The 25,233-nt window shown below is 40.6% G+C and overlaps 1 protein-coding gene across 4 annotated transcripts in view; it reads left to right on the top strand.

Annotated features, from left to right (window-relative positions):
• Positions 1-6,766: 6,766 nt before the first annotated feature.
• Positions 6,767-25,233, top strand: part of med25 (mediator complex subunit 25) — a 22,759-nt gene continuing 4,292 nt past the window's right edge. The window contains exons 1-19 of one of the 4 annotated variants that reach the window (XM_035655503.1): positions 6,767-6,903; positions 7,654-7,803; positions 7,907-7,952; positions 8,080-8,204; positions 8,325-8,423; positions 9,347-9,467; positions 9,662-9,818; positions 11,443-11,543; positions 11,692-11,767; positions 12,117-12,367; positions 14,971-15,072; positions 17,108-17,193; positions 17,285-17,342; positions 17,463-17,570; positions 19,868-20,044; positions 23,414-23,524; positions 23,736-23,807; positions 24,782-24,952; positions 25,082-25,202. In XM_035655503.1, the coding sequence (XP_035511396.1) occupies positions 7,658-7,803; positions 7,907-7,952; positions 8,080-8,204; positions 8,325-8,423; positions 9,347-9,467; positions 9,662-9,818; positions 11,443-11,543; positions 11,692-11,767; positions 12,117-12,367; positions 14,971-15,072; positions 17,108-17,193; positions 17,285-17,342; positions 17,463-17,570; positions 19,868-20,044; positions 23,414-23,524; positions 23,736-23,807; positions 24,782-24,952; positions 25,082-25,202 (2,128 nt within the window). In that variant the 5' untranslated portion in view covers positions 6,767-6,903; positions 7,654-7,657. Of the gene's footprint in view, positions 6,904-7,653; positions 7,804-7,906; positions 7,953-8,079; positions 8,205-8,324; positions 8,424-9,346; positions 9,468-9,661; positions 9,819-11,442; positions 11,544-11,691; positions 11,768-12,116; positions 12,368-14,970; positions 15,073-17,107; positions 17,194-17,284; positions 17,343-17,462; positions 17,571-19,867; positions 20,045-23,410; positions 23,525-23,735; positions 23,808-24,781; positions 24,953-25,081; positions 25,203-25,233 lie in introns of all 4 variants that reach the window. The other 3 variants (XM_035655502.1, XM_035655505.1, XM_035655504.1) reach the window with 3 other exon arrangements.

The following is a 25,233-nucleotide window of genomic DNA, read 5'->3' as shown; positions in this document are numbered from 1 at the left end:
CTTATCCATTTCCTCGCTCTTTTTTTTCACCCCCCCCCCCGCCCTACCTTCCCGCTCCCTCTGCTATCTACCATCCCTCCATCTTGCCCTCTTTCTTTCTGTGTATGACACCCTCCCCTCTTTCTCTCTCTCGCTGTCTTCTCGTGTTAGTGCAGTTCTGAATGGTCATGGGGAAACATGTTTGCATGCTTATATTAACATGAATGATGTCAACTTGATGCAATGAAAAATTATATAAGTGATGCTTTAAGCAAAATCTGACAATGAACTTGATACTAATACTACTAATGACGACTAAATGGAGACCTAGCAATTGTTTATCTCTGTGGTCAAAAACAACGATGATGAAATAACATTGTTTATGCTGTATTTATCTTTCTCGAATTGGTATTCTTTTTTGATTTTCAATTGTTTTTTTATATATAATTTATTCAAGAGGTTTACTTTTTTATTGGTTAATGCTGAGAATTTGAGTGAGGGGTTCAGTCAGGGCGATTGTTTCAGTCAGGACAGCTGTACGAGGTTGCAGGATTTAGGTGAATGTGTAAGTAACAGTGTGACTGAAGCAATGATAATGGAAATAAAGGATATGTATCATCCAGCTTCGTGTTTCTGACTTCTTTTAATCCACTGGGCTGGGAGGCAGAAGAGGTGGTGAAGCTACTGTCACACATCTCAGGCAGTGTGCTATATATAAAATGCAAGGCCCTGAGCATTTCAAATGTACACAGTCTATATTTAACTCAGGCATGGAGGGTAAGACACTCTACCTGGACAGAAGCAGCCAGGACCCAACTTTTTTTTTAAGATCAAGCTCTCTGACTTTCTGCTGTGCATTAAGTCGTGTGTAATTATTCAGCCACTTTGTCATGAATTCTTTATTGTGGCCGCATTTTGCCTAAATGCAAAATGGAGCACGGCTGCCTGTCCTGTGTGATTTTCTCCATCTGGCCTCCCTACTTCTATTTTATCTCCCTTTATTTTTAAAACACTCATATTATTTGTCATGTGGTTATTATCTCTTGTTAATGCGAAGATGCACACCAAGTAGCAATCAGCAACTCCAGTGCTTCAGCTGAGAGCAGAGAGAGGAGGAAGACTGTGAAGCTCAGATGTGTGCAGGGGGATGACAGAGAAGGAGGAGTAGGAGAGGATTAAACAAATGAAGGAGGATGAAGAGAAGGAGAATGCCAGTGAGGAGGAGGAGGGGGAGGACACAAATGGGAAAACCTGGAGAGGAGAGGGGATGGCTGCATGCAGGATGTGTGTGTAGAAGTGGAAACGGGAGGTGGAGGAGGATAGCTCTGTATATAGACACACTCATCATGGGGCACCTGCAGCACACCGACAGTGTTAACAGTTCAAGAAGAGCGTAATGCACACACACAGGCACCACAATATTACGCGCGCACGTACACACGTGACAACGCACCAGTTAGCACAGCTTTAATGCTGTAGACTGTTGAAAGAGAAAAGTGGGAGGAGGGGCTGGGGGGGGCGACTGCTGTCTCCATGGCAACGTTCCCACCGTGCAAAAAAAAAAAAAATCATTTAGTCGGAAAGACATTTCACTCAGTTCAGTGAGCTGAAAGAGGCAGAGAGGGAGGGGGAGCAAGTTAGAGACTGGGGGAGGTGTGTGCAATATAGAGCTGTTTGTATCACACTGGAGGGATTTATCTAAAGTAAGCTGACAGCAAGGCATTAGCGCTTATTGCTAATATATCTGATTATTAAACATAATCATAATGAATTCCTTTGCATCATTAAAGATGAATGCAGTAGCTTTGGGTGATACTTTGGTATTACAGTTTTCTTGACATGGCTGGATCCACATGCAATATACATCTTTATGTAACCTAAAAGTCACTTTATACCATAACATTACCTGCACTGCCGACACGACGACAAACCTTTCGTGACTGGGACTCCTAACTTTTGTTTTCTCATCTAGAAAGCACTGCGCAAAGGGACTCCGACCTTTTTATAAGACCACTTATTATGCCACGTATACAGTTTTTTAACATTTTATTCCAACACTATAAATAATATCCCAAACCTTTCAAAATAATGAATTCAATGAATGCATGCAAGTGGAAACCTCAACCAGAAGGAGTAAAGTAGCTTGCCTCTGCAGGGGGAAAGTGTATTAATACAGAAGCTGGGCCCCAGGATCTGACCTTCTCTATAAATTGCTTTCATGGAAGAACTTTAATATATTCACCTAACAAACAGAAACTTTTGTGCAACATCCTTTGACATTATATATCTGCTATCATGGCTTCGAATGAGGAATGTTAAAGAGGAATAGATGAATGTGGGGTTCTTTACAAACTGAATAAAATAATTTTGCCATTTAAGTGGATGGGAGTAAAAATCCATATCTGAGCTCCTTTTCATAACTCACAGCTTCTACTGCACAGCACTGGTGTCAGACTCTATAGAAAAAGCCCCAGAGACTGGTGGGAGAGGGTACTATCACAGCATCCCAAATGCTCTGGGTAGTTCTGGTAACCCATTTGTGTGGATGTCAGTGTATCAGCATGCTGGCTGTGATTACCTGTTGTGAGCAGACCATCTGGCCCTCAGCATCCCAGCTGGGTACCATGGTCAGGAGACGAATTGTCTTTACCACACCACCTGGACCTCGCAGACATGGAGCACCGAGGCACCTACCATATTTCTCATTCATATTTTATTATGTCATTCTCTGACCAAACAAAAAACAAAATGAGAAGAAAAAAAAGCAAAAGTCTGGTTTTCCGAAGGCACGCCCAGAGAGCAGGCTTTCTGTAATTGCTTGGCAACTGCTGGCACTGTGTGTGTTGAAGTTCAAAGCAGCGAGACACACAGTGTATCCCTCTGAGCAGCAGAAAGCATCAGAGTTGCAAAGTAAAAGGGTGCCTACGCATGCACATTCACACACACACACACACACACACACACACACACACACACGATCTGTTCTGTCAGTTTAATTTGGCCACGTAGCTCAGCCAGAATAAAAAGCTCTGTGGGGTGGGGGTGGGGGGTTTAATGTTTGCATCTAGGGGGGTAGCCTTGGGCACAAAACCCTCCTTCAGATGAACTTTTCTTAGGTCGCCAGATGCGACCCTGCTTACTGACGCCCACAGCTTGTTGCCCTCCCTAGAATTTGGGTTAAATTGATATGGAGCATTGTTTCTGTGGGGAGTTTGAGTTTGATGAGCTCTGAAACCCTTCGCTGAACGCTGCGCTGAGCTGACTGGCTGGCAGTGCCACAGGGGACTAGATGCTATTGTTGGACCCACAGAAACAATGCGGCGATGTGTTACAACTACAGGTAAGCCGCTGGTGTATTGTGCTGATCTGAGAGCAGGTTAGCGTGCTGATAGCTGCTGTAGTAATTGTGCTCTTGTGTTCAGCGCTGAGGTTTGGGAGGGGCTGGATAAGTGTTAAATGGAGAACATACAAACCAGCTAAACTTGACAACCAGGTTCAGTGTTTTAAGTGTCAAATCACAAACATTTTATGTTCATTTGAATATCATTAAGAGAATGGTTAGAAAATATATATTTTAAGGAAAGAAACCACACATCACGGCTATATTCCATGGAGCTTTTCTTTTATATAACTTTTCATTATAGATAAACTATCTTAAGGCTTCCTGGCACTAAGTTACAATCAGTAACCTTTTCTCTCTGAAAAAGACCAGGAATTTACTGTACTTACTGTAGATATCTGCTGACATCTCCTGGAGATCTAGTTCAACAGCACTTTGAAATCTCCAGTGTTCTTACAGAGAGCTCTGTTTCAAACAGAAAAGAAAAATACACTGCATGTCCTTGTCAGTTTAGCCTGACCAGAAAATGTTACACAGTAGGTTTTGAATTACTTCTATTTCTTAGCAGTACTGTGGGAAAACAACCTCGTGAAGTTCCAGGCAGTATTTTGACAATCATCTTTCAATCATGTAATTAAGTGAATAAATAAAAAAGTCAAATAAGAAAACTGTGACATGCTTCATGTAGAATGGGTTGATCCACATATGGTGCATGTTTCAGACGGAAACCTCACTTTCTATGTGCTCACTGCAAGAAACACATTGAAGGTCAACATTCAGTAAGGGATGGGGTATAGCATCTAGTCAGCATAAATTCTGTTCACGTATTGCCAGGAACATGTTCAGGTTCATGATTAAATTCTCTCCCCTCCACACTGAGCATCAGACAGGCCCTGGTTCCACAGTTAAATCGAACTTGTTTGATGTTTGGAAGATAAATCTGAACAAGATCTTGAGCTGATTGCGTGATGCTGGTTCTGTTACACTCAGGATTCTCAGGATGTCTTGTGTAAATTCTTAATTTTACTCTTGAAGAAGGCCATCTGTTGGCCCCTTGCTTGTCTACCTCAGGATGTCCATTAGATAAATTCGAGGCAGATACAATAACAGATGACCTTTCTCATGACTTTGCCACTGGCAGCGCACTTGCAAACACTGAGGTTAAGAGGTTTAAGACGAGATAATATTCAGTGATGACCTCATGACTCTAAGATTCATTTACACTGTGGGAATCTATTAAGTGCATATATTAGGAGAGCATAGCTTGGAATGCAGTCAGGGAAATGGAATAAATTGAACTTCAATGGATGTACAAGAACAAATAGAAAGCCTCCAGTTGAATTATGCAGCCGTCATCTCAATTAGGTACAATACAGATTGACATTCAGTAGTAGTAAGTACTCTACACAGTTCAGGTACTTGAAGGCCTACATTTATTTCATGCCACTTTCTACTTTTAATAATTTTAGAGAGAAATATTGTACTTTTTGCCCCACTTTACGCTGCGGGTCTCTTAGAGCTTGGAAGGGAGGTTGAAGCGAGAGAGCTGCAATCTGCAACTACACCACTAGATGCCACTAAATACTATACGCTGGATCTTTAAATAACAGTTTAAGATTTAAGGACTGGTTGGAGCATTTTGAAGGAGGCTCTGAGTAATTGTGACGGCACTATTTTCATAATTTTTCTTTTTTTTAATCAATCGAGAAAATAATCATTAGTTGCAGTATAAAATAGCAAAACGAGCTCCACCTCTATTAAGTACAACAGTAAAATCTTGCTTTTACATTAATACATGAGTAATATAATCTAATGATATAATATATAATAGTATAATGTTTTTCTGTATTGAGAACTTTTACTTTAAATAATTAAAGAACATCTTCCTGATTATACTCAGGCCTCCTTTTACATTCAATCTAAAAGGTATTTAACAGAGTGAGAGAGCTTTTACTTAAGTAAAGAATCTGAATACTTTCTCCACCACTGCTTAAAAGTGATCAAACATGTTGATCAGACAACAAGCATGTTCAAGAAAGTGGAACTTATCACTCCAGTTCTCAGATCTCTGCACTGTGTGTTTACAATACTGCTGTTGGTTAATAAAGCCATGAATGGTTTATGGCCAGAATACATTTCTAACTGGCTGCGATGTTATGAACCATCCAGACATCAGATGAGGGCCTCTGGGACAGGTGTGTTTATCCCCAGAGATAAAACCTAGCATGGAGAAACAGCATTCTGTTTCTATGCACCACAAACCTGGACAGCCTCCCAGAAAACTTGAGGTCTGTTCCAACTCTCAGTGACTTCAAGGTTTAAAACTTTTCTGTTTGCCACTGCCTCAATTTGAATTCATTCATATCTTTCACTGCACTGCCACTTTAAGTTTTATAATCATATTTTGTGTTTTTATATTGCATTTTGTTTTCTTCATATCTTGTTTGAATGTAATGTCTTTTTTTTATTTCTTGTAAAAAGCACTTTGAATTGACTTAGTACTGAAAGGTGTCAACTTACCTTTCATGCGATAATATGTTGACGAGATGATAAACATGACCTTGTGAAGAATATTTCTTCTATGTCTGGATCACTGATGCATTACAAGACCTTTTAAAAACATGTGACCTGTTAAAAAATTTAATCAGTACCTTAATCTTTCCACATGCCATAAGACTGCTGAACACTCTATAACCATTCCCTCTCCCCTCCCCCTCCTCACCCACACACCTACACAGGACTGCTCCACTAGGACTTATTTATCGTTTTTATCTTATTTGTATTATATACAAAACTTTCTTTTACATAGGAAACTACACTGTGCAATATATATTATATATATTATCTTACGGGTCTTCTTATTTAAAAGTTTTTTTTTCTCTCTTCTTTTTTGTATCTGCATATTCTATTTTGTACATGCTGCCTACCCTTTATTCCTGCTGTGCTAAGTGCCATTGTAACGAAATTACATTTCGATGCAAATCCAAATGACAAATAAAGTCTGTCTAAGCCTAAATCTAACTCTAATCCAAGTACGTCAATATTAAAGTAACGTAACTTTATTACTTTACGTTACTTTTGAATTACCTCAACGGCAAACATGTAAATAAAAACAAGAGAGGAGAAATGTCAACAGAACAATGTAACCTTTGAAAAAGAAGATGGAAAATTTAAAGAAATTTTAGCATAAAATGTATTTTTAAAGAAAAAAATGATTGACTTTAAAACTGTAACCCTAACAAATAATCCCATTTTTTACTGAAAATAAACTGTAATGTGGTAATGTCTTTTTTCTGTCACAGTGGGGGGACAATATAACCGGATAATCTAGCTGTAGTTTAAGGTTTTGAACTGTGGGAGGCAGCACTGCACCCCGGAGGGTCTTTTAAGCACAACAAGAAGAAGAAGGAGAAAAGAGGCCGTTACGTCACATTTGTGGGCGTGTCAATTTGTCACTTCCGTAAAAAAAATAATACAACAAATGAGTTAGCTGTGCGCCGGAGACAGTGCTAATTTAAGCCGATTTTATGTTATATTTGTGCTTAACTGGTCCCACGGTTCCACTGGCAGCCATATACGAGCAGGTCAGTCCACAGCAGTCTCTCGGTAGCTGGCGGCCGGCTGGTTTAGGTTGTTTTCACTATGTTATCTTGACGTTACCCAGCTAGCACGGAGCTACATAGAAAGCCGTGTGGTCGTGGAGTGTGCTTTTGTTTTGGTTCTGAAATAGGTTGATAGTGTTAGTCAGAGAGGGTCGGTGTGTTTTATTGTTGGATTGTTAGCCGGGCTTGATCTTTTGGGTTGAGCAGAACAAACTGTGTTTATTTTAATGCAACTTAAAGCTGTTAAAGCAGTTCATTCTCGCTGTTATATTGTTTTTATTGTCAAATGAATAACGTTATTGCAGAAAATCGCGGATCGATTGTCAGATAGTGTTACTTTATGTACATGTGTGCTGCTTTATATGTATAGTTAATATTAATGAGTTCTTAAAGAGGAAAAAGTGGGGGGAAATACGACTTTTAATTGCAGATCTTCAATATATTAAGTTGTATTTACTCTTTGGATGCTTGAATTCCTTTTAATGTGGTGCAGCTCATCTCTCCCTGTTGTTGTGGTTACTTTGCACTTGGATTTAAGTACTGAAACTGAAACTAGTGCCTACTTCTTTTCTTTAAAATGCAGGTAAAGCAAGTTTCTGAATTCCACTGAGGTTCTTGATCCTCTGGGAAAGTTCCTGCAGTGGAAACGCCCTGCGCAGTAGCACTTTCTGCTGTGGCATGGAGGTCTCGCGTCTATTTCCATACTAAAACCTGTCCCCTCTTCTTGTCCAGATCCATGGTGGCAGGTTCAGCACTCATGGAACCGTCCACTAAGCCTGGGGCCAACCAGGTGGCTGATGTGGTGTTTGTCATCGAAGGGACGGCAAATCTTGGACCCTACTTTGAATCTCTAAGGAAAAATTACATACTTCCTGCTATTGAGTGAGTTCAAACTAAAACGCTCCTCCTCTGCTAAATTATTCCTTTTTTATTCATGTTATCGTGTCTAAATGCCTCTGCTTTTGTTGTTGTTTTTGAACCATAGATATTTCAATGGAGGGCCCCCAGCAGAAACAGATTTTGGTGGGGATGTGAGTGTTATTTCTTATGTTTCATTCATAACATTCTTTGTGAATGGTTTCAGAGGATAATTGCCTTGGAAAAGCATTTGTTAAAATTTCTAATATAAATATTCCCGTGTTTCTTTTGTCCTTCTAGTATGGAGGGACACAGTACGGTCTTGTGGTGTTCAACACAGTGGACTGTGCTCCTGAGTCATATGTCCAGTGTCACGCACCAACCAGCTCTGCCTATGAGTTCGTCTCGTGGATCGACAGCATTCAGTGAGTCTTTATTACAGATATGACATTCTTGTGGTTTCATGTTGCCTTATTATTGTAACTGAGTTAAATACTGTAAATGAGACAGTACGATTTTGCAAATATTCAATGTTTTTTACACAGGTTTATGGGAGGTGGAGCAGAAAGCTGTAGTCTAATTGCAGAGGGACTCTCTGTGGCCTTGCAGCTCTTTGATGACTTTAAGAAGATGAGGGAGCAAATGTAAGTATTCTTCTTTCACACAGCTCACTAGTCCTTTTCTCTTACAGTCTACACATTTTAAAGTACAGTCAACACACGAATGGCAGGGTCATTACTAGGCAATCTATTGCTCCTTTAAAAAGTATTAAACACTTAATCGCCTATTGGACCTTAGAACTAGGTCCTCTTTGGTCATTATAAAGTAATGAAATCTGTGTGGGCGTTTAGGGTAACACGGCCTTGTTAATGGACAGACTTGTTGTCATTTGTTTGCTTAATGATGCCAAAGTAACTAAAGGCAAGAAAACCATGAAAGAATACACACACATTGTCAGGGATGAGACGATATACAATATTATCACGATAAAAACACATTTCCATTGTTGTGATAATCGTGAATTGGAATAATCGTCAATATCTCCACGACTTGACTTGAAAAAGCTCCCTGGCTGGCCAGCATACAGTCCCATATTGCCCATCACCATGGCTGTTACATCCTATACATCCTAAATAGCATTGATTCCAAAATAAAGTACAGGCAGATGAGGTAAAGGTATGAAGTATATTTGTATGATTATCGTGATAATATCATGTATCGCACTAATTTGGGCCAAGATAATCGTGACATTAAATTTTCATATCGTCCCATGCCTACACATTGAGTGTCCCCACTGAAGCAGCTGTAAACAGATCCACAGACTTTACTTTGGCTTCTCTAAGTGACAACCACCACCCCAACATGGAAGTGTTTCACCTGTTATTTCCTCTGATGTCCACCATAAGCTGGCTCCAATAAAGAAATTATCCCCCAAAGTCTTACATGAAATTTGAGTTAAAAAAGAAGGTAACAACTCACAACTCAAATGGATATGTTACTCCTTCAGGGGCACATAAATCAATCATAAATCACAACTCTTTGCTTTCTCCCTCTTTACCTTTGCCAGAGGTCAAACCCACAAGGTGTGTGTGCTGCTGTGTAACTCTCCTCCATACCTGCTTCCTGCTGTGGAGAGTGTCAGCTACACCGGCTGCACAGCAGACAACTTGGTCAAAATCATCAGAGATGTGAGTTATCGCTGATATTGTCTGCATGAGGATCTGTTGTCAGACATAGAATATAATATTTGTATGTATGTGTGTCAATATTTTTGAGTGTATAGTTATTCTACAAATGGGGTAGTATTTGTGATATTTGTAATGTTTATATATATTTAATAGGTGAAAAGCAGATCAAATGTTACCATTTTCATATTTCTTAGAGGGGAATTCACTTCTCTGTGGTGGCTCCTCGGAAACTTCCGGCACTACGGGCCTTGTTTGACCGGGCGTCTCCAGTAGGAGGTGCAGTTGAACCCCACCCAGACTACAGTCAGGACCCCTTCCATATGGTCCTAGTAAGAGGCATCTCGCTTCCTGGTGAGTTTGTGTGGGGACTACTGCGTTCAGAATCTATTCAAATGTCTTCTCAAATAAATAGAATTGCATTAGACTAGGGTATTTTTAACAATATTTATTATATATTATTGTAGTGTTTTTTGGGTAAATAAGCAGAGCTTTTTTGGGGTTTACAGGTATAGTAGTTAATTCCTTCATTAATGCTATTGGGAATAATTATTATATATATCTCAAAACCCTACAGGTAGCTGTTTCACAACCCATAACTTACTCACTCACAGGGTAAATTACGCCTGATAAAATTGGTTTTACTGTATGTTTGGATCATTCAAGCATTAAGCATTGGATGAAGTTGGCAACTAACTGGTGCAGAAAGTGGAATATCTAGCAGAAAAACAGATTTCTTAGGAGTGAGTGGAGACCATCCCACAGCTAACAGAGGAATATATATTGGACTTGGATCCTGTCCAAATGAAATCTTATGTTCCCCTGTCTGCTGGATGTGTAAATAGGCAGGTTAGCCATAACAACTTTATTAGGAGAAGATGTAAAAGCTTTGTATTTTTCTGCTGGGTGTGGGCCTTGTCTGTCTATAAGTGGCCAAAACAATCAATTAGTGCAGCCTGAATCATGGAAGCTACTTACTTTATTTCTTTGAAAGTCTTTTTAAGTTATGTTTATCTTTAAGAGAGCTGCACAGGTCTCTTATGTAGGTTTGCCGTATCCTGTTATAATCCTAGATGGTTCCAGCAAATGCAAGTCACACATTTACTTAAGGGCTGTCTACACCAAAACGATAACCATAGCAATAACTATAAATGTATCTTTTTAAAAATCATTCAGACTCAAGTGGATGGAAGACTCCTCACCACAACTAACGACAATAACAGTTGTTAATGATATTGTTGGGATCAGTTTCAGAGCAATTTGATGAACGATATTCTGGTATACAACTTAATAATTGCTCGTCAGTGTGGTTAGTGTCATCATTATACTTATTGTTTGTATAGTTATTGTTCTTGGTGTGTTATATGTAGCGACATGCAGAATAGTGTACAGTTACTGTTTCCCAGTTTTAGCAGCTGCATTCCTGTAAGCTTCTTATCTCCAGACACACTTTTTGATAAGATGTTACACCACCTTTTCTTTGGGCTGCAAATGATGAAAGTAAAGCTTAATGTTGTTATCTCGTTCTGTGCATTTCTCAGTGTGCCTCTACAAGCAGCAGACTTTCCTCCAAGCTCCAGTCTGGTTTTGTTTCTTATTTCATTTTGGCATCATCATTTTATTTTATTTTCCTACAATTAAATCCCTACTAAAATAGTTGTAGGATACTAGTTGCTAATCTCACACGATCTGGAGATATTTAAACTTTCACACTATTCCACTATAGGATGATGTGATTGATCGTGTGAAGTCATTCTTTAGTTTGCAGCAGCTTCAGCAGTCGTAAATAAAGACTTTTTGAGCTATTCCTAATGCTTACTCCTACACTTTTTTTGTGCGTAGGAGTGCAGTTTTTGGTAAATACCTTCACTTCACGAAGGACTATTTTACTCCTACATTGGGACTTTGAAGCATTCTGAAGTTTACGTCTCAGAGCTGTGTAAAAACTCTAAGCTCATCACACTGTCTGTCTCCACAGTTTCCCCAGGTGGAGGACCTGGGCCGCTCAAACCTGTCCTCCCTCCTCAGCAGCTGTCAGTCAGTCAGGCTCCACCCATTACCCAAGCACACCCCTATCAGGTAATGGGCAAGCAGCCACGCAGCATACGGCTGCCTGGAGACCTATTCCCGCTGCCTGCTTTTGGCTCGGTTTCAGACGGTGGTGTTTATGTTCCTTCCCTAAAACGTTTTACCCTGCATTGTCTTCCTTTAATCTGCTTGCTGACAGAATCCGGCACCCATGACTCCTGCTCAGGTGGCTGCAAAGATGGTTGTGGAGGCAGCCAACAACCAGAAGGGTCGCTGTGAGTTACCAGTGCACTCAGTGGGCCTTTGTGAACAATTTATGTTACCTGAGCTTTTAGTCTCTGTGTCTGTGTACTGTATGTGTGACTGTGTTTGGGCCTATTACAGTAAAGCTGTTGTCACTTTTTCAACGGTTTTCCAAAGATGGTATTGCTGTTGCTGTTCTTTGTTTTTGGTATTTAATGGATGTCCTCACTCGGAGTGACTTAATTTTATAATAATAATAATAATAATAATAATAATAGTAATGTGATCTTTTAGATTAATAAAAAGCAGTGTTCAGTAATGGTCGTGTTCCTTGTATGTATTTAAAAGTGGCATCTGTTGTGTTCCCTCTCCCTTGTCCAGTCCCAGGAATAGTCAATCAAGGTCCTCCGTTCACCAGTCAGCCAGCCATCCCATCAGTCCCTGGGGTGAAACCCAGCATAGCAACAGTCACTACAGCAACACCGCCCATTTTGCAACAGCAACAAGTTGCTCTCAATCAGCAGCAGCCAGTCCCGCCCCCAGGACAACCTGTACCCAATATGCCGCCGCAGGCCCCACCTCAAGCGCAACCCACGTCGAATCCGCCCCCAGTGCCTTCAGCACAGACCATGGTAAGTTGTGGTAATCAAGATAAAACCAATAACACCACCACTACACTAAATACACTTCTTTGCTTTCTTGCCAAGAGTTAAATGAGAAGATAGTTGCTGTCTTATGGAAGTTTATTTTAGCAAAAGCTCCAGGAAGTTACAGTGCCCAGTGCTGAAATCAGTTCCCTAAAATGTTCCTTTAATAATTCAGTATGTTTAGATAAGCGCTGCAAGAAAGTGTGTTTCAATACACAGGTAGTATATCTGACTGCCTTGTTATTTCTTTCACTGTCATATATCCAGAACATACCAGTGAAGCACAAGGAAGAACCTCACAGGTTCTTAAAAGTCCAGGTTATGGGAGGCTCTGGATTACGAGCCATTAAAGTTCCTGTAGTAGAAAAGAGCTTATGTGGCATCTCTTTATTGCATTGTAACATTTACAGAATTCTCTTAATTCTCTTAAGGAGGTGCTAATGTGTTTGTTACATCTCCTGCACTGTAAATTCTAACTTTTGTGCATGTCCAGCTTGCTCTAAATATTTACCCCCAAAGCCATATATTGTCACCCTTTTGAATTTTCAATATTGTTCTAATCCCTATTGAGGGTTTTTACATATTTACTAAGCCCTTGTAAAGCTAATTGCATAATCATGCACCAATCAAGCTTTTATCAGTATGAAAATGGTGTCCTGTGTAGACCAACATTTGTTAGTGCCTGGATCAGGGTCAGACACCCAATTAACGGTGGTCCTCTGATTATTTGACAAACCACAGAGTAGAATACAATGTAATGCACTGTGTCACCAGTGACAAATTCAAGTCAGATTTATTAATGGAGCACTTTAAAAGGACCAGTGTGTAGGATTTAGTAGCATCTAGCAGTGTAGTTGCAGACTCCATTCCCTCTGTAGATAGAAGATAGATAGAAGGTAACAACAACACAACAATTCTTATTTTCAGGTGATAATACACTAATGAACACATATAAATATTATATTACATTTCTACCAATAGATCCCCATAAATGTTGCACACTGATCCTGTTTTACAGAGACAAATTAAAATACCCGTAAACAATTATAACACAAATTGATAGATAGCTGTAACAGACGAAATTAAAATAATTGTATTCTTCAGTTGATAATTAAGAGAACTCAGTTGTATATAGGTGGGTCTTTTGCCAGGATTTAGAAGTAGTGATAGATTGGGGAGATCTGACTCTGAATGAAGGTAACCTGTTCCACAATCTAGGAGCAGCAGTGGAGAAAATTCGATCACCTTTGGATTTTGACTGAGAACGAGGAATGATAAGGAGCATCTGATCAGAGGATCTGATCATGCAGAGCTCTGAAAACAATAAAAGAATCTTAAAATCAATTCTACATTTCACTGGCAACCAGTGAAGGGATGCCAATTCAGGGGAGATGTGGTCTCTCTTCTTGGGACCAGTGATGAGTCTTGCTGCTGCATATTGATGTAGCTGCAGGCCAGCTAGGGAAGACTGACTGACTCCCACATAGAGCTGCAGTAGTCAAGACGTGAGGTAATAAAAGCGCGTAAGACAGCCAGGACTCCAGGACTTTTTTTTTTTAACGAAGCTACTGAAAACAATGTTTTTGTTTGTCAAATAGTCAAAAATGACACCCACGTTTCTGGGAGGCCGACCACACAAGTCATTAGCAGTAGGGAAACGTGGGTTGGTCCTGGCTGTGGTATGAAAGCAGTATCAGGCACGTTTTGGCTAGCTATCTCTGACTGGTGATTAGATCCTTTAATGTGAAGTGTTTGCTGTTACCCTTGTGTTGAATTGTATTTCATTATGTTTTTTGTGAGATGAACATAGCCAGTGATCTGTGGATAGGATAGGATATACTTTTAATGTCCCCCATAGGGAAATCTGTTTTGGGAGTCATATTGCACACATGGCCAAAATCCTACATGACCTATTTGAGTTGAGAATCTTAATGGACATAGGCAGGAATAAGTTTTTATAACAGTTGAGCCTTCTCTGGGGTGCAAGCGGGAACTCTGGGTGGAGAATGTGGAATGGAGTTTAAATAACTCACGGCACTCAGCTGAAGACTTGATTCGCTATTCTCACCCCCTTGTAAACACTATCAATGTTTAAATCATATTGATATTTTCAAATGTAAGTGGCCCTGCTCAAGTTAGAAATCTGAAAACCAAGACTTTAATCTGTGATGCTGTAGCATCAGCAGCCTAGAGCTGAGTTTGCAGACTAACTCGCTGTGTGAAGTCTAATATCAAAATGAATTTTAAATGTTAGTACTACTATCAGATCAAAACCAGACGATGTTCCCTTTTCCCTAGAAAATCATTGTGGGTGCAGTCATTGTTGTTTTTTGTTTTTTTAAGTTCATTCATTAATTCCTCTCTCCAGTAGCACAACATAATTATGTTAATATATATCCAATTGTCTAAAATTAGCCAAATCTAATATTTAAATATGTTCCGGTTCAATTAGCTCTTGTGCAGCTATTAACTTAATGAAATCTTTCTTTCTTTGAATTCTCAAGTGCACTTATATTTCTGACTCCTTTCTGTTTTGGTTCTGAATTGCACACTATATGTAAGCCTCTCCTTCTCTATTTTCTTGACAGCCTGGTGTGTCTGGAGCTCAAGGCAATGCGAATCCAATTGGACAGCCGCAAGGTGTGGCCAATAAGGTTGTAGCGTGGACCGGGGTTCTGGAGTGGCAAGAGGTAACAAGTCTGACTTTTAATTGCTGCAGAGTGGTTGGGGCCCTTAAAGTAAAGCTGTAAACTAAAGTGATATTAGAAACCTTTTAAGAGAATGTGTTGTTAAGAGCAATCCCTGCAGTTTAATTAGAATCACTTATAGTACTGACAGCTGAATGTCAGGCTGTCTTCCCCCCTCCCGCCCTAAAAAAAAAATGCACAAACCAGCATTTAGGATAAAAACTCATTGTTTTGGCTAAGAAATTAGATTTATTTGTTTTCTTGGTGAAAGTGAGATCATGTTTGTACGGTAAATACCAGGCTACAGCTAGCAGCCGGTTAGTTTATATTTGTGTAAAGACTGGAATCATGGAGACCTAGCTTGGTCCAAAGGAATTCAAAATATGCATGTTAAAAAATTTATACAGTTTTGAAGTTTTGGTTTTACGTGGATTTAAGTGAAGGAGTTTTTCTTTGCCCGGACACGGGAACTTCCTGGAATCTCCGCTGGTTGCCTGGCAACCTCACACTGACGACATAACTTTAGGAACAAGATTTACATTTTAATCAGTGTGCTTTAGGGTGCTGGTAGGCGGACTTTGTAACCTTCACATAGAGCCAGACTAGTTTCTGTTTCTCTCTTTTTCCAGTTCATAAGCTAAACTGACCCGCTGCTGGCTCCAGCTTTATATTTACTGAACAGATATCAGAGTGGTATCGATCAACTCATCTAACTTTCAGGAAGAGAGAATGAGCGTATTTCCCAAAACGTCAACCTTTGCTGGTCTCATATCCCAGCCATAAATAAGTCAGTATTGGGCAGCTGAAATAAAAACCAGCAGCATCTGATAACTAAACCTGTTATCATCACTACTGTCTAGGACTGATCACTGTGCTAAGTCCTAATAACCACCTGTCATTGATTATTCTACGGTATGATTAATTGCACATCATTTTACTGTCCTATTACTATTGGTTTAGCTCAAGGTCAAATCGATTGAGTTTACAGTGGCAGTGCTGAGCCAGGAAAATGCATGTTAATGGCTTTTATGCGACACTCATGAGGCCTTCAAGTGTTTGTGTTTGGTGGACAGACTCGGATCAAACAGTGTTATCAATATGGCTGAATTTCAATCAGTTAATTCCTGAAAGCTTTTGTCATCTAAAATGTGGGGTTACTTTCCAGAATGGTTTTTCTCACCAACTTAAGGTAGATGCGTTTGAATAGGATTGTTTTATGACTGTCCACATCTCAGGCTCCCTTTCCGTCCTGTTTTATCAGGCCCTGGTAATAAATAACCCATTTGTCTGCAGAGAAAGCCCAGCACAAAACATTTGTAATGGACAGCACAGGGACTACAGTAGGGCTGACTAATATGTGATTGATTGATCATTGATCCGGTATTGAGGCCCTGAAGATGAAGAGTGCTGGCTTTCCCCAGTGGGATTGCTGTATTGATGTGCTTAGAAAGTAGTTCTAATTTTTTTTCTTTTTTCTTTCATTCTGGACATTTTGCTAAGGAACAGGTTGCCTGCAGGTCTTTAAAAGTCCATTTATCCGTCCATTTTTTAATTGCTTGTCCTGATTGGGGTCATGGTGGCAAAAGGGTGAGCAGGGCAGCCCCACATGTCCTTTTCCTCAGCAATATTCTTCAGCTGCTCCAAGGACAGCTGGTAGATGTAATCCCCCAGCATGCCCTGGGTCTTCCCTGTTGTGCTCAGCAGTCATTTCCAGAGCACCCCCCTGAAAGAGACAGTTAAGCCTGATTTATACTTCTGCATCAAATTGTCGGCATGGGTATGGAGTAGGTACAGTAGGTAGCCTCGTACTCTACGATGTACCCGATGTAAAGTTTTAGATCTTACATTACCTGGTTGAAATGAAAGCTCAGTGGTTCTGACAGCTTTTTTTTTTGGTTTGGTCATAGAGCATTTTAATAATCCCTTAAAATCCCACTGGATACCTGTACAGCATTGTTTGCCATGTGCTCCTTCACGTTCTAACGTTCCTCCTCTTTTTGTGGCACTCCTTTCTTTCTGTCTCTGTTAATTTGCACAGAAGCCTAAAGCCCCTTCTGTGGATTCAACCACCAAACTGACGCGTTCTCTGCCATGTCAAGTGCATGTTAACCAAGGGGAAATTCTGTGAGTAGCCAATCAAACGCTATGGACTTTATCTGCAGTAAAGCGGTGTTTCGTGCTCACAGTTTAATGCTGCCATTGTGTCTCTAAACAGGAACACAGAGCAGTGGCCACAGAAGCTCATCATGCAGCTGATTCCACAGCAGCTACTGGTGCGACCATTTCTTGGCTTTTGTTTTACTGTGTCAAAGTGTTGCAGTGACTTGTTTGCAGCAGCAACTTGTTTATAAATGATGCACAACTAAGTCCTCTTTTGCCTGCTCTTTCCGTAGACAACCTTAGGTCACCTCTTCAGAAACTCTCGAATGGTTCAGTTTCTCTTCACCAACAAAGACGTGGAGTCGCTGAAAGGCCTGTACCGCATTATGGCCAATGGTTTTGTAAGTAACCTTTCCCTAAGCCTAAAATGTTTGTTCGCCATGTCTCCTCTGTCCTATCTATCATTCAGAATACCTCAATACATTTTCCATGAATGACAACTGAGTGCAGGTCCCACCTCTGTCCAGTAGTTGGGCTGAACATGCAGTATCAGCTGTGTTGCAGTGTTGCAGTAAAAACTCTAGAGGGGGTTCCAGGCCATACATTTAGTCACCTTAGAGGTAGATAATATGATATAAAAATGGTTTGCCATCAGTTGAGACAAAACACCTTTTTTATACTTAATTTACAGTTTACAGTTTTACAGTGACAAGATATATTGAAAAGACAGATACAGAAAAATCCAACAACAAATAAAACACGAACGGAACAGAACAAGGAGACTGCCAGACAGTTTACAAGATTACATAAATAGTCTTTCAAAAGCATATACAATATTAACATCCCGGGAGTGAGGTAAAGTAACATGGACAAATGAATCGAGTTAAACGCCGCACACACTCATGTAGCCAGGAAGGTCAGAGTCTCTATGGATGTGGAGTAATATGACACTGTGCCAAAGAAATCTCTTAAATCTGTTCTGTGTACTGGGTTTGTGCAGACGAGGTCTTTCCATTTGAATAACAGACAACATCTCCTTGAACCAGTGTGCAAAGCAGGGTGGAATAGTAGACTTCCAGGTCACTATTCCTAAGTGCAGATGGCCAGATGATGGTTGGGCTGAATGTCACTTAAGCCACTCAAAGATTGCAGTCTAAAAGTTATATAATGTAGGGCAAAACCAGAAAAGATGTGCTAGTGATCCTTCAGCTGAGCAACACTTGTCACGTTCAGGAGACGCTGATGGAAAGATCCGGGTCAGTTTGGTTTTTGAGTAATGGAGTCTATGCATTGCCTTGTACTGGATTAACCTGTAGCGTGAGCTAATACAGCAACAATGAACCCGGGACATTGCCCCTTACCAGAGCTCTGCAGATATCTCTGAATTCCTCACGGACCCAGGCTTCCCTAATAAGATCTGAAGAAACGAAATAGCAAAGCTTTTCACAAATTTTGATACTAGCTGCTTGGGATCTGGAGGGAGCAAGAGATTTTCAAGAAAAGGAGGAGTGGTGGGGGTGGACTGAAACTGTTGGCACTGACTTGAAGATAGTGGGGGAAAAAATGTGGAAGATTGAACTTAGTACTTAATTGAATAAATGAAGCAAATTGGCCATCAATGTACACATCTTAAAAAGTTCTGATAGCCTTCTCTCTCCAGACTGCACACACACCATCTAACTCTCCAGGCTTGAATTATTTATTTGGCATACGGGGGTGTATATTGAAACAAGTTTGGCAGTCCACTTTTATCTGATTTAATGTTCACAACAATTCTTTAAGGTTGAGTTTCGTTGAATTGACTTGTCTACCAAGGCAGAACTGGAAAACAAAAGAGCAGGGAGTGAAGAATATTCAACAGCAGAAGCTTCTAGCTGTAACCATGAAGGGTTCCTTTCAGTTTATGCGCCTCCGCATTTTCAGTAGGTAAGAGCCCTGGAGTTAGACACCCATTAGTAGTGTTTAAAAATAGGCAGACCAAGACCACCCTCCATAAGGAGTCTATGTAGGTGAGCGTTTGGATAATGTGATTTGTAGTCCCATATAAAGGGCAATATAATAGAACCAAGCTTATTAAAAAAGGATGAATTTAAGTATATTGGCATGTTTTAAAAAAGATATAAAAACCTGTGTAGGCTCACCATTTGGATTGCATTTACCCATCCAATAGTGGATAAAGGCAGGATTTGATATTCATTTTGAGTTTTTCCACTGATTCTGTGTTAAATCTGAAAATATGGCTTGGGTTCCTGATCAGTTTCATCCCCAGATGGGTGAAACAGTCCTTCACTACTCTAAACTGCTTTTTTTTTCAGGAAGTCTTAAGTAAATTGATCCACTAAAGGCGTAAACACTTTAATTGTTTAGTTTGGATTCAGTTCTAGAAGACTAGCATAAGGATAGAGGGTTTTGTCAGTGTGGTGCATTGTTAATCAGGTAATACCATTGAGAAATAGTAGAGGCATTAATAGTATTCAGTCCAGCTGAGCTCTGCCTCTTTGCCTGAATTTGATTTACAGCCCAGGGAAAGCACAGTATGAATTAAGTTAATACCATTTGCATTCAATTTATAAAACCGATATGTTTGATTGGGCAAAGGATCTCAGGAGTAGGTTATGTCCCCAAGCCCGAGCCCATCCCATAATTATGACGGAGTCCCGAGTCAAGGTCTTAATCTGCCCTGTGACCCTCCCTGCAGGCCGGCTGCGTCCACTTCCCCCACACTACTTCGCCTTGCGAAGTGCGGGTGCTGATGCTGCTCTACTCATCCAAGAAGAGAATATTCATGGGGCTCATCCCCAACGACCAGAGCGGCTTCGTCAACGGCATCCGGCAAGTCATCACCAACCACAAGCAGGTCCAACAGCACAGAGCGGTGAGTGGCCATAGGAGGAGGAAGCGGAGCTGGTGGGCAGAGAGGAAGGTTTCAGTGTGGAGTGGGGAGACCAAAAGGAGGTGATAATGAGAAGGCATTATGGAGGAGCGCCCGGGAATTGAGGTGCATTGTTTACGGCATTAAGTGTATTGTTATTGACATTTCATTTAGCAAGCCCGGTATCTTCACAGCAGCCACTAACGTCTCTCACTCTGGTAGAGGCTAATGGGACTAGCATTAGCTAAATTCCTACTGCAACATTAGCTGACTGTTGCATTCCCAGCTCATTATATCTGCTTAAGTGAGGAAAATATAGGTGCAATACATATGCGCACTGTATGTTGAATTAGTGGCACATGTCAACAAAATTGTTTCCTCAACTCTGTGCATTGTGTACTGTGTTGGGTTACTGTTTATGGTGAATACATTGTGTTAACTTGCATTTAGAGCTTTAAGGTTAAAGTCAATGTCCACTTTATTAGGTACACCTGTACAATCTTATGCAATCCAGCAGTTCTGACAAAGTCTACTTTTTTGTTGAGGTTATCATAGAGGTGTTAATTAAATAATGTTGTAGCATCGCATCTCATGTATGAAAATTAAAAGGACAATATAATGTAGTCAAAATAGCTTTAACTCTTTAAAAATAAAATAATAATATAATTAAATCTGTAAACATTTGCAAAAATGTAACCAAAAACTGAATATTATACATTTTGTAAAAGTAGATTTTATGGCTGAGCTGTTGAAAAGCAATGGATTGTACAGGTTTACCTGATAAAGTGGCCATCGAGTCTACATCAATTACAAATAACAGATTTCAATTTTAGCTGCTTAAATCAAATCACAGCGCCTAAAACAATCTCAACGCTAAATTTTGTAATTATTTTTAATTATTACACCCATCTGTGAGGTGGACTGTGGTGAAACATTGGAAATTATAGATTTAGTGTGGTATTAATACTGGAGAAGTAGTCTTAGTGGATTAGTTGGTCAACATAAATAGTATTTTGGTGTGCGATTAAACTTTTTAAAATCCCTTTTAAGCAAAAATGCCTCTAATTTTTCACAATTTTCTTACATTTATAAACCTAAAACCTACTTGACATATCTTCCCATGCAGTGTAACGTCATCCCCGGCAGTTAAAACATATTGTTACATTGTTAGTTGTTAACATTTCACAGTAAATACAACAACAAGGCTTCATAAAAACAAACCATTCACACTACTTGCTATAGTCTGAAAATGTGGAATGTTGTGAGATTCAGCTTTAAACAAAGCACAACTTGGCTAGATATGAATTTTTCAGTTCAGGCTGCCCAGCTGTTAACATTACATGAGACACACTTTAGGAGAAGCAATGGAGTGGCAGGGGTGTGTGTCAACCTTTAGGGACAGGAGGAGAAAATCCAGAGACAAGGCCCCTCCTTCCTCTCGGTAAAGGTAGACCAGTTCTTGTCGCTCAGTTCATTACAAGTTACAAACGCTGCTGCCTTGTCCACATGATATGAAAATTTCACTTCCCCTCTCTGCTCATCTTCATCCCTGGAGACAGGGTGATTTAAAATGTGTCCTCTGGATTAGCCGTCTTTTCCATCACAGGGCTCCACTCCAGCTTATTGCATCCAGCGAGGAGGGATGCTGCATAGCTCTGAAACAATGCAGCACCCAGTCACAGAGAAGCAGTATGTCTCCATTTAAAAAAATGAAGCCTGTTGTCAGGTTTACATGAGTTAGATTACATTTCTCCTCGCAGTCTGCTCTCATCAGCGGTGATGGCGCTTGTTTACTCAACCTGCTAATTTTATGTCTTCGCAAAAGTGCGTCAGCCCTATATGTAACTTGAAGCCGTGTGTGTATGAGCATCAGGGCATTTAGAGAAGGCAGAAGACATGAAATTGTAATGAAGATTTTTTTTTTCTGCCTCTTGTGTATCATCACATATTCAGTGCTGCATTGCTAATAGGGAAGCGCTACAGCAATCTTAACGTAATTAAAATTTCAATTTGGACCAGTAGTTAAGGTTTCTCTGCGCAAAGCCCTGGAGTGGCATTCTTCGGGAACGAGATTGCAGTGTGTTCTGTTTACAGCAAGACGAAATTGAATATTTTTTCCATGAAAAGTGATGCAGGCCCTAAATCGTGATCCGGGATTTTACAGGTTACTGGGTTAAAGACAGGAGATAAATCATAGACAGGAGAAGAGAGAAAGAGGCAGCTGTTTTGTTATCTCCCTCAAAAGACCTAAAGCTGTGTGTTGTGCCGTTATTGTTGGTCAGAAAACACACCGCGCATTAGCGCAATCCCAGGGTGATTTGTTCAGATTCAGCAAGATGGATGTGTGGAGGTGTTTTTTTCCATCACACTTTTTTTTCTGAGTCTGTAGTTAATAATTTGTGCTTAGAGGGGGGATGAAACACCCTTCATTCCTCCTTGTCTCTCCCTCTGTGTGGAAACACACAAGCCACCTCAGCACAGTTTCAAATTTTGCCTTTTTAAGCAGTTATATCTGTCTTGTCGGATTCCTGTTTTTAAAGTGCAGGACTGTGCAAATAAAATGTGAAATAGAATCAGATTATTTGGAAAAATCTGAATCTTACAGGTGTGTTTCCAGAACCCGTTGGCAGATAAAGCAGCAGGTTCCTTCCTTTCTTTTTTTACTCGGCTTTTAAACGATGGTTGGATATTTTATATGACTTTTTTCACTCCAGACTTTGCGAACGGCTTTAAGCTTTTAAGCTTCAGTTTGTTTTAAACTGTGAAATCCAAAATAGCAAACACCTCAGCAGGTGGTGCTTGAAGTTAAATCTCCACTGGTATCATCGTATCCATGTTTGTGTTTGCCTTCTATCTGCACACTCATGAACAAAGAAAGCTAATATTTGGTTTCAGCCCGACACTCTCTAGGTTGTTAGCACAATAAACATCCATTACATGCGGAAAATATGTCGACTAAAAATATAGATTCTAGATTCATTATGATGGTACAAGTATTTATATTTATTTATACAATACATTATACATTTTATACAAGCGGTTTGGCCAGAGGACAGAAATACAGAGCGAAATTTGGAATCAGAAAGACTATAACTTTTGAAGATGCCCGGTTGATTTGTCTGTCTCAGACTGCCATAGCCCCATATAAGCTACAGCTGAATGTATAGAACACATTTCTGCACAAAATGAGGAAATCGCTCTGAGAATTTATATTGGGTAACTTTAAGGTGTTAATGAGAATAAAGGTGAGGCAGAGCGGTGCTAGAGAAGACTGCATACTGCGTCTATAAATAAAGCCGATAAAATGTTCTCTTGTTCTGTATGAAGCTGTTGGGGAAATATCCTTAATGCTGTTTCGCTTCTGTGCAGCAGTTGGGCGGTGGAGGCGGTCCAATGCAGCCTGGTCAGGTAGCCCCCAACCAGAACTTCCTCAACAGGCCCCCTGGCCCCATTCCTGTCTCCCACGGCAACGTCCAGCAGCAGGTAAATGAACCCACTCAGCTCTGGCATGTCTACCTGTGTTCCCACACCTGTACCTCTCACACTGCCTGTTGTGGACGCCTTTACTGCACCGGCACCCGCTGATTTCTGCATGCCTTATTGGTAACCCTTTCCTCCGCTGTCCTCCTTCCCCCCCCCCACATTTCCACCATTCTCCCCACTCCTCCTTCTCTCTGATCTGTCCTATGTCCAGTCTGTGGTGGTGGGGATGCCCCCTGTTAGTCAGGTCTCTATGATGGAGGAGCAGCAGAGGCAGAACAACATGGTGAGACCTGCAGTAGCCTCTTAACATTAACAACATGTGTTCAGGGTGTCCAGGGGTACTTCACTGGAATCTGAAGGGCTTTAAACTATTATATCGTCATTCACTTATCGGTTTCATCCTGAGTTTCATTGAACTGCATAGATAAGAACAGTAAAATGTACATTTTCCAACACAACGTCCTTTATCTGTACTGTTTTTAATGTTGCCTATATATAGTGTCAGAAATAAAAGTAAATAACGTAGTAGGACACTTATTTAAATTATGTTATAGTCAATTCCAGCCTTTGTGGAACTAGTAGACATCCTGTGTTTTTCTCATTGTGAGGAATACTGTGTACAAAAACACACACACACACACACACAGACACACTGTCACTCCCATCCTTCTGTTCAGCATCACGCTGGTGGACAATTTCCAATCAGCATGTGTTGGCTTTACCAGTCCCTGTTGAATGTTCCTCTTGTAGCATGCCATTGAAAAAAATAATATTTCATTGATAACTTGCATGCATACGTTTGTTTCTTTTATTGCACAGGAACTGTTTGCACCGAGCATGAGGTGATACAAAACCAACAGCAAAGATAGACCTCGTCCAAACATGATGGTTTACATCCACACTGTACAACTGTTATATAATAATGTAATTTAAAACATTAGCTTCACTAATGTCAGCCATAAGGTGTTAAGCACCTTCAATTGCTCCATATAAAACCAACAAAGAGTTATTTTCAGCATGCAAGTAAGCTTGTGACAGGACAGGACGTAACCACTCGTTGGACTTTTGGAACTTTGCAGTCAGTCATTAAACACACGGAAGATACCAAGTTATAAAAAATTGATCACAAGTAACAAAACCAACAGGAATTTTCAAAGTTGGTATCCTGATGAGCTGTTTTTGTTTTTATAATAACTTTATAATTGGTTTTCTTACATGAGTTATATCCGATGTAAGATCTCTTAAACTTTCCTTCAGATGACAATGAGAGCTACCGGACCAGCCAACCAGCAGCCGCCAGTCAGTGGCGCTCCACCCAACCAGGTCGCACAAGGCGGGCAGGCCCCGCCCCAGGGTCCCGTACTCCGCCTCTCGAACCCCGGAGCCAATCCCCAGCTTCGCAGTCTTCTTCTCAGCCAACAGCAGCCAGTAAGAGTGCAAGAAATGTCTGAGCGAATGGCCCTGCAGTAAATGTCTCGCAGGTTATCATGTGACCCTAACTGCTCTTCTGGAGTGCTTGTAGAGGTTAACGTGGCTCTTCTGTCTCTGTCTTTGCAGCAGGGTGGAGTGTCTCACATGCCAGGCATGATGGCTCACCAGGGTTTAGGGCAGCAGTTAGTCCATCCAACACCAGGAGGAGGGGCTCAAATGCAGGGCCAATGGAGAGGGCCCTTGGCAGGTCAGCAAGAATCCCCCCCCCCCCCCCCCCC

This window comes from Morone saxatilis, unplaced genomic scaffold, assembly GCF_004916995.1.
Source record: "Morone saxatilis isolate NCDOM2014 unplaced genomic scaffold, NCSU_SB_2.0 Contig14, whole genome shotgun sequence".
Classification (NCBI taxonomy): Eukaryota; Metazoa; Chordata; class Actinopteri; family Moronidae; genus Morone; species Morone saxatilis.
The sequence above is the reverse complement of the archived record's forward strand: the minus strand, read 5'-3'. Positions and strand labels throughout refer to the sequence as shown.